General features: G+C 41.2%; 1 protein-coding gene across 1 annotated transcript in view; it reads left to right on the top strand.

The window, feature by feature from the left end:
- LOC145496533 (uncharacterized) overlaps window positions 1-5297 on the top strand; it is a 29747-nt gene extending 24450 nt beyond the window's left edge. Inside the window, exons 13-15 of the mRNA XM_081476227.1 lie at window positions 1-1252; window positions 1736-1922; window positions 2265-5297. The exon at window positions 1-1252 is cut by the window's left edge and continues 1076 nt beyond it. Of these exons, the coding sequence (XP_081332353.1) occupies window positions 1-1252; window positions 1736-1922; window positions 2265-2452 (1627 nt within the window). The 3' untranslated portion in view covers window positions 2453-5297. The remainder of the gene's footprint in view (window positions 1253-1735; window positions 1923-2264) is intronic.
- Window positions 5298-9869: the final 4572 nt, after the last annotated feature.

Here is a 9869-nt window from a genome sequence, read left to right as displayed (position 1 = left end):
AAACATGCCAACTGCTGGAGCTTTCCAAGGGTCCACCGGGCAAAACGGTCTGGGATTTGCTGCACCTCAAGTCGGGGCAGCGACTTCTAACGCTTTTCAACAGCAACAACAACTGCTGCAGGGCTCAGAAATGAACCCATCTGTTGGGCAATTTGTTGAACAGTTCTTGACAAACACTTCGCAGAACCAACAAATCATGCAGGTGTTATTGACTGTTCTCTCCGCGCTTCAGAGTCAGCCGCAAGTGGCGGCGTCATTAATAACACTGTTGAAACAGATCCAAGGAAATCAACAACAACAACAACAACAACAACAACAACAACAACAACAACAACAGCAACAGCAACAACAACAACCGCAGGGTGAACCTCTCCTACCTACCCAGCCCACTGCAGCACATTTCACTGTCGGCTCGAGCACTCAGAGTCAAACTACAGCACAGCTTCGCACTACTGCACCACCTCCATACTCTTACGCCAACGAGGCAGTTTACCAGCAACAGCGGCAACAGCGGCAACAGCAGCAACAGCAGCAACAGCAGCAACAGCAGCAACAGCAGCAGCGGCACCAACAACAGCAGCAGCCACCTCCGCTTTCGCACAACCAGCGACAACTTCCACAACAACAGCAACTGCAAAGACCACGAGGGATGTTCCAGTCGCAACAACAGAATCGGCGTGAGGCTCCGGGTTTGGCGATGAACCGCGTGAGCTCTACCACAACAAGTTACAGCGTTGCATTACAACAGCAACAACAACATCAACAGCAGCAGCAACAACAGCAGCAGCAACAACAGCAGCAACAACAGCAGCAGCAACAACAACAACAACAACAACAACAACAACAGCAGCAGCAACAAGAGCGTCAACTTCACCTTCAGCAACAGCTTTCAAGAGGCACGCCTTTGAGCAACATGGTAGGATCTCAAATTCCGTCGTCAACCATCACATCCTCGTCTACAAGTTACATGCCTTACGAGGCCATTCCTTCGACGTCAACAGGATCTCCGTCTCCTGCACGCAATCTTGCTCTGGCGGAGAAAAAGAAAACTTCCAAGCCAAAGGGCGACTATTTCTCGAACTTTACATCAGAAGAATTACGCGCCATGTTGATGGATTCACCGGGAGAATTATCTAGCAACGAAAGCGCTTCGGACTCGTCTGCGAACAAGCAGGAGAAAAAACTGGAGGACGAGGAGCTCCTGTATAATCCACTGCTTACGCAACAGCAGCAGTTGTTAGCGCTACATCAGGTCTGATGGCTATTGTATTCCTTTCTTTGTTTTTTTCTTTTTTGGTGGTTTACTATTTATTCATTTTTTTTTGTTTGTTTGTTTAATCTTCTGCCATTAGCTTATCATTGTTGCAGTGGACACGCTACGTGTGAATTCGGTGTGGGAGGAGGGCAGAAGGGAGTATGGGGAGAGAATACATGTTTAATTAAAAGAGAAATTTGAAATTTCCATTTTATTACTTTCATTGAAAGAACAGGACATTATGGTAAGGTTACTGCTGATAAGCCATATGATTTTTGTCCTTTTTGTTAGCGCATTTTTGCTTTTGTCTTTTGTTTTTACTGTTGTTTTTGCTTCGTGTTTTGAAACACTTGAGCGAATACTTACACGAAAGTTGCAACCGCTAACGCAATCAGCATCTGATATTGTCTGTTAGCTCGCGATCACACTCGATTAATTTTATAAACACTGAAATGACCCTTTTTTCCTTGCGGCTCACAGGAGCAACGGCGGCAACTTTTAGTCCAGCAACAAGAGCAGCGATTGCTGATGTACGAAGAGCAGAGGAGAAGGGAGGTGGTTGGGCAGCAGCAACAGGCAGCTGCCTCGCCAGCTTCTTCTACCTACAGCAGTGGACTCCGCGCAATGCTGTCTGATGACCCTCAGGAGGGAAGCTCACGACAAACAGGTTAGTATCAAAGCCACCCGTTACAGCTCGAGAAACCGCGGCTAATCCCGAATGGACACTGAGGCTGCCCAGTCGGGTACCCAATCACAGCAAACGATTGTGTTCATTTATCTCGCATGCAGAGCTTTCCAAAGAATAAGTTGTGGTATTGACTCCTCGTGTCTCTCCTCCAACCAGGAATTTTATTCCGAATATCAATGAAACTGGCTATTGTTTGGGGCACCTGACAAAATTGTGGGGGAGGATGGGTTGGGTTTCGGTCAAATGTTTACATAATCGTAATCTTCTGTCAGCTACTTTCACACCCCGTGTATAAATTAAGGCTGTTATTATTATTTGCAGGTGACCAAAATGTTCAAGATGGGACAGCGTCATTTACAGGATGGTCCGATTCAAACTACGGCTTAGGCGAGGCCGATGAACAGGTATTGGGCCTGTTACTGGCCGAGTCAGCCTTCGACCCTCTGTTGGACAATATAGACTGGGGAGATGATTCCTACTCGGGTGATATCAACCTAAACCCAGATTAGGCCGTCTGCGAGAACACGCGAACTAAAGATGGCGGCGGAAAAACCGTACGAAGGACGCGGTAGGAATCATGGGACGTGATAGCTACCGGTAGACTGGGAATGGGTCAACTTGAAGAGAGGAGTCACAATCGTTTGACGTTTTACTTTTTTCGCGCGAGGTTTAATCATATTATTCGAAAATAGCTTTCTATAGAGAGAATGCGCGCGTTGCTGCTTGTGTCATAATATTTAGTTGTAGGCCTGGATAAGATCTTTTACAGAAGGTGGTTTTAAACTCGGCGAATGTTGGTGAGCTGAACTTCCATCGTCATGTAGTGTTCGTGATCATTAACATAACTGAAAAAAATTTGAACTGCCACAGTTGATTGCTCCTCTCGTAGTTACAAAACTGTAGGCTTGATCTTGGCCTTCAAAGAGCAGGCTCACCTTTGAATCACTCGTGTAAGTGTCGAAGCCGCGAGATCTAGTCAGTAAGCTACGCGATCCCACATGCGGGAAATCAAGTGGGCCTGCCCGCAGTTCAACTTTTTCGTCGGGCTTAATACAGTTGAACGCCGCTATTTCGAAGTCTTAGGGCAAACGAACAAACAGTTCGAAACAGTGCGAGTTTGAAATAACCGATAGTAAATGACTGAAAGGTAAATTCCAAGGGAAATGGTTGTAAGTTCCATATAACGGGGACTTCAAAACAACCGAGTTCGAATTCGCGGGGTCCAACTGTAGCACCGAGAATACCGAGAATTGTACAAAAAGTGTGAAGTCTGTACCTTCACTGATTTCTTCTCATTTTAATTTTGATAAATGAAAGTGAACGAAACACTATTAGGAGACCTGTACCAATTGTGCTCGGCGACTTTCGAGCAACTTTTGGCTTTTGGAGCAACTAATTGCGGTTTTAGCAACCTCGAGCAAGTTTTGCCTGTCTGAGTAACTTTTAAGCAAAATATAGGTGTAGAGCACATATCAAGCCAAAAAAGTCAACGATTTCTTTTAAAAAAACTTCATTTATGCGGATTTCCTGAATGTTTATCATGATCAACCCTTTTGAAGTTTGAACAACCTGTCAGTTGACAAAATTCGCAGGCCTATTGTTTTGTGCCGTAGTATCCTTAATTAAATTTCGCCCTTATTTGTGAGCAACTCTTTAAAGCTAAGTTTCTATTTTTTTTCTTGACCGATATTAGCAATTATTGTGGAGAACGAAAACTGAAGCTTTTAATTAACGTCTTTATAAAAAGGTCAAGAAATTTAGGCGGCAACTTTTGACATTTAGGTAAGATTTTTGGCAATTTTTTAACAACTTTTTGGCATTCCAGGCACTAACTTTCCAGCATTTTACGAGCACAATCGGCACAGACCTAACTACCAGAAAGCGTTTTGTGGGTTTATTTAACTCATGAAACAACAACAACAGCCTACGAAAAACCTGTTATTGGTCTTAGCGAGAATAATCTATATCTCACTGGATACCGTTGCTCGATTTTTTTTCTTTACGAGAGAAAGTTAAACGCTCAGTTCAACGGCGCAGTGTTTAGGACCACATTCTTTACTGCAGTGTGACTGCACTCCAAGGAATCTGTGTCGTCATTGGTCAGAATTGATTACGTGGATAGATTTACAGTAGACTATTTTCCTATTCCCGATATTAGGCCGGAACTAGCTTGCAACTGAGGCCAATTTAAATGCCTATGACATTAAACTCTGTTTTAAAAATGATATAACCCGGATGAGCCTCCATTGCGGGCTGGTTCCAGTCCAATACCGAGAATACGAGATTGCCCACTAAGCATTCCATAATAGCTATTTTAAACAGTCGAATTCAAAATGGCCGCCGTATCGCCGAAAAGTTCCATTCACGAGAGCACTCACCGAAGGTTGTTCCTTAGAATGGCTTGAACGCGTGCATGAAAAGTGTCTTACGAGGAGTTCAGAATGCTTTAGAATGCTATTTATTATATAGAGACGAGTGTTTTACTGGAAAATACACCACTCGTAAAATTCGTACGAAACTTCATCCGGGACCCGAGTGGCGTATTTTCCATATCCGCACTAGTGAGGATGTCGATGACGTCATTTCCGCTTTTTCACGGTTGTTTGTCCAAACGGTCTATATAATAAAAAAGAGATTACACCGTGGCTTGAAGATATGAATTTTATTTTCTCGTGCTAAAACAACATTTCACTCACTCGCTATGCTCGTTCGTTAAATATTGTTTTTACCACTCGAGAATAAAATTTATATCTATACCCTCTGTAATATTCTCTACATACACTTCTGCAAGGGTGTCTTGTATACCTTCGGCGGTGTGCGGACGAGTTTGGTCGAGCCACGGGGTATTTTGGCGCGATTGCATCTCGGCGCCAAAATACCCGTGGCTCTCACCGTACGTAGCCTGATATGTTATGGAAGCGAACTAAAAAGGTACGATAAGATATTTAGCGCACGTAAATTCGGTCAATATCAAGTGAGTGACTTGATATCCCTCAAACAAGACTTCTGATTGGTTAATTGCGCATTTGGCTATAACAGCGATCCAGGAGTATTCGATCCTCCCATAGCTTTTTCTGTAGTAACAGTTTTGTATAACTTGACCTATTTAAAGAAATTAAATGTACCACGTGACTGATTTTGACCAATGCGTAACATGGCATATAAACACATTATTCAAGCGAAGATTTCCTCGACAAAATACATGTGTATAAACTTAACCATAATACCATACAGAATATAGCACCTTATGTTACGTTCGTGACACATTCGGAGCAGTATAGAACCTCTCCGAAGACGTGATGATTCCCGATTGTCCCTTCCTATGGCTAAGGAGGCAAATCGTTTCAGTAAGCTCATTTCAAAAACGTAACGAGACGCGAGACTTACGGCTGTTTCTCGTTTGTTCACATAAACGTTCACCTTACTGTCTCGTTTGAAAGCGCTTGGAAGTCAGTAAAATAACCAAAAACGAGCTTTAGAGTGTCGAAGCAGGTAGTTTTAGAATTGGTTGACAGGACATAAACTTATGTGGTGTGTATAAACTTTGCAATTTTATAAGTCAATCAAATCGCTACGTGTCGGTAGACTTCGTCAAACTTGGTTGGCGTGCCTCACTTCCTCAGAACTTTCCTAAACTCTCTGATTGGATTTAATAAATTCGCCCAGCCTACTCAACCAATCAGCCATTCCCGACCTAGTCACGTGGTTTTTCCCGCGTGAGGCATTTATTTGCGTAGTGTTCTTACTGGCTCGCTCTTTTTAGTTTTGCTGTGATCGGCCACAGTTATGGTTTTACGACACTCAAGTGAAAAGCACATTTTCGTTTTTTAATCTAATCGATATTATATCTGTTCTGTGTTTATGCAGTGGGCTATGCCATGTTTCTTTAAAAGACAAAATATTTTAATTGAAACAAGCCGTGTCGTTTTCGACCGTTTTCGTGGGCGCCGACTCAAACGGGATATTATAAATGGCCTCTTTTACAAGTGAAAATTAGATTCGAGCGGCAGAACGTAGGTGCCGTGAAAAAGGTATTAAATGTACTCTAAGATTAAATTATTTGAATTGCTATCTTAGTAGTGGCACGTGTAATTTTTAACAAAATAAACTCGAGTTTCAAAAAAAAGAGAAGTTGAAAACTTTGATGTGGTTTGTATAAATCTTTAACTCTTGTTATCGGTTGCATAGGTTTTAAGTCATTGGCTTGACTTGTGTAAGAGACGCAAATTAACGTCCGTCTTCCCAGATGAACTAACGTTGGTAATTCGTATTTACACACAGGCTAATTATCCGCCGAACTACCGTCCTTTGCCCAAGTTCGTCCCAGACGGCTGATCCGTCTTTAGTATAAATCGAACCATTGTTATTGCCCGTGCTCGCGTAAATTATGAAAATTTATGCTGATTGAAAGCTGAAATTATTATCTTAGCCATTATCACTCCTCTGCAGTCTTACTTCCATTTGCTGGCGTGCTTTGATGGAAGCGTGAGGACTGGTAATACTTTTGACAGCCATATATGACTAACTGAATCACATGACGTAGCACGTCCGCTTTATCTTGTCGGCGTATTGGGCTTAACTAAGCGCTTACTCTTTGAAAGATAGTAGAAAATGTCTGAGCATTAGCTTTGCGCCAGTCATTATTCTGTGCTGATTAGTTAAGTCGAAAAGAACACAATGTTATTAATCACAGCCGAGAGGAAAGACCCCGGAGAATTCAATTATGATAGCACAGTATAAACGAGCAACACTGTTAGGTAAATATGATTGGATGGCTCTCGAAGCAATTTTTCATACGCCGACACCATGAGTGTTTTCTTTCTTTTTTTTTTTTCTTTTTTTTTTTTTTTATTGGCCTTAACGTGTTATCTGTTCAATTAATGCAGTGCATGGGACAGTAAGCCCTAGTTTAAACTGGGAAAGACAACAGCAAAAGAATGTTAGAAAACCCTCCTTTCTTTGAATCGTCACCTTGAATCGTCACATATGGAATAGCGTTTGTTATTTTCCACGCAGCATCTAATCAAACCAGTCACATCTTTCATAGCGATCCAATATCTCAAGAAACACTCAGTTATTCTTTGAGATTAAAGTGCAGCTTTGATCAATCACCCCGCGCAAATGACATTTATGATGTACCGCATACACCGGCACAAGAAAGGAAACCACAACTAGGCTCTTTACAGACTTCAAGGCATGTTTACGATTTGGTTTTATACGAAGTATTAATTACATGGTTTATTCAAAGGTAAAATCAATGTTATTGTTAGCTTTCAACCTGTGAAACTGAGGGCTTTAGCCGAGTTAAACGCTGGTTAGCTGATAAAATCGTGACTGGGGCCGGATAGCAATATTAAATGACCACAGGTAAATCATGTTTTTACATGTGAGATTTACATTTTGTTCGGTTTTCTTTTGCGGTCAATATTCCGACAGTGAACACCTCCTTGAATTCATTGTTCAGTATTGTTTGGCTCAGTTAATCCGGGTATGTTATTTTTCATTTAATGTAATGCTTAGTATTTTCTTTTTTTCATTGCTCAAGCATTCCTTTCCGATACAATCAGGTTTTTTTCATGCAACCTTAACTGAAATGAAAATCACTGGATATTTGCCGAACTTCACCTCAGAAATATAAAAGCACTGCTAATATAAAGGGGCAAGCGTTAATAGGCGCCATTGTGGGCCCGCTTGTAAAAGGGATTAAGATATTTCATCTCACGATTTCTTCCGGACCGCGGACAAACCCTTATCATGATTAATTAAGAGGCCTTCGGCTACATCCTGATTGAAAGGGCGCGGTTATGATTAATTAACACACACGTATTTACAAATGAAAACTATAAATAGTTTGGCTATTCTCATCCCGAACTATAAACAGCAATCATTATAGTGGGCTTATGAGATCAGTACTGTGTATGTGATGTAAACTGTAATTTATTCAAAGTGTTCCTATGGTGAGCTGTAAAATATATGTTTTATGTACGGAGGCAGTGACGATATTGCTAAGCCTGAGAGACTAGTGAATCATAAAAAAAGTCGTGATTGACAACATTTGTTTTTCTTGATATAACACCGCAGATAAGTCGAGATTCGATTTAAGGCTTGCTGACGGTACTGATCAAAGCTTGGCCGAGAGAAGACATCAGACAAATGTAACTCCGAAACACGCCCACATTCGGCCAGAAAGGAGTGTTAGTCCCCTTTATTGTTGAGACTTGAAAAAAAAAATAAAGCAGATACGGTTAGATAGATATGCGCTGATTCTGCTATTGTGACACACGGAGAAGCCGTTTTGAGGTAGGTGCCGTCAGATAAGTGAGTGGAGGGGTAGGCTGGGAGTAGTTGGTCTACACACTGTATCTCAGAGAAAAGCAGTTTTCAGTATTTTTTTTAGTCTGAGACTGACATAAAGAGGACCTCACGCTCCTTCTTGCTCCGACCAAGGACCGTGTAAAACTTCTCCAGTGGTCGAGGAAGGGATAATTGATGGCTTTCCGCCAAAATTTATTCTATTTAGATCAAGACAGACCTTTAGGACTTAGGTCCTGCAGACTGAGGTGATACTAAGGCGGCTATCTTTAAGACGGGAAACGGGGAATCGGTAAATCGTCGAATGGGAATGGGGAACGGGAATGGGGAACGGGGAACGGGGAATCTTTAAAATCGGGAATCTTTAAAAGCGGGAATCTTTAAAATGTGGAATCTTTAAAAGCGGGAATCTTTAAAACGGGGAATCTTTAAAAGCGGGAATCTTTAAAACGGGGAATCTTTAAAAGCGGGAATCTTTAAAATGGGGAATCTTTAAAAGCGGGAATCTTTAAAACGGGGAATCTTTAAAAGCGGGAATCTTTAAAATGGGGAATCTTTAAAAGCGGGAATCTTTAAAACGGGGAATCTTTAAAAGCGGGAATCTTTAAAATGGGGAATCTTTAAAAGCGGGAATCTTTAAAATGGGGAATCTTTAAAAGCGGGAATCTTTAAAAGCGGGAATCTTTAAAAGCGGGAATCTTTAAAATGGGGAATCTTTAAAAGCGGGAATCTTTAAAACAGGGAATCTTTAAAATGAGGAATCTTTAAAATGGGGAATCTTTAAAATGGGGAATCTTTAAAAGCGGGAATCTTTAAAACGGGGAATCTTTAAAAGCGGGAATCTTTAAAAGCGGGAATCTTTAAAATAGGGAATCTTTAAAAGCGGGAATCTTTAAAGTGGGGAATATTTAATAACGTTAATCTTTACTGAAAAGTTCCCCCGTTTTAAAGATAGCCATACTAAGGCCAACTTGTTGACCCCTGAACACTTTGTTATCTTTATAGATAAACAAGCCTCTCAAATAACGAAAACTTCAAATTGGCTTTGGACCTTATCAGACCGCTGTCGTGGAATAGGCCAATTTCGATATATCAAAATTGGATGCGATTTGCTTTGTTTTATTTCCCCAAGCCTTGGAGACAAGTTAGAATTTTGATACTAGTAAATCGAAAATGCCGGCCTATTTTTGACATCGGTCATATCAACGGCGTCTCTTCATCTCTCCTGGGTAATTTAAGTATTTTCAGTGTTTTTTTTTTTACCTCTGGAATGCAAGCTATCCCACATAACACTAGTTATACGTAGATTCGAATTATTAGCAAAACCACTATTTCCTGATTTATTAATTATACTGGCTGCGGCCCTTGAGGTTTGGTCCCTCACACAAATATTTCTTTTCTTTTTCTTTTCTCTCTCCCTTTTAGCACCCACAAAAAATTTGAAAGCATGCATGAAATATGGGGCCCATGAAATATATACAGCTGTACAAATAATATACTTTTGTAATATTTAAACCATCACAGTTTTGTTAGAAAGCTGGTAAAACCCAGGCATTCTCCGACGAAAGTTCTGAGCTCGGAAACAGAATAGGTCAGAATAACTAAACTTCGTAA

Source organism: Orbicella franksi, chromosome 9 (assembly GCF_964199315.1).
Source record: "Orbicella franksi chromosome 9, jaOrbFran1.1, whole genome shotgun sequence".
NCBI lineage: Eukaryota > Metazoa > Cnidaria > Anthozoa > Scleractinia > Merulinidae > Orbicella > Orbicella franksi.
The sequence above is the reverse complement of the archived record's forward strand: the minus strand, read 5'-3'. Positions and strand labels throughout refer to the sequence as shown.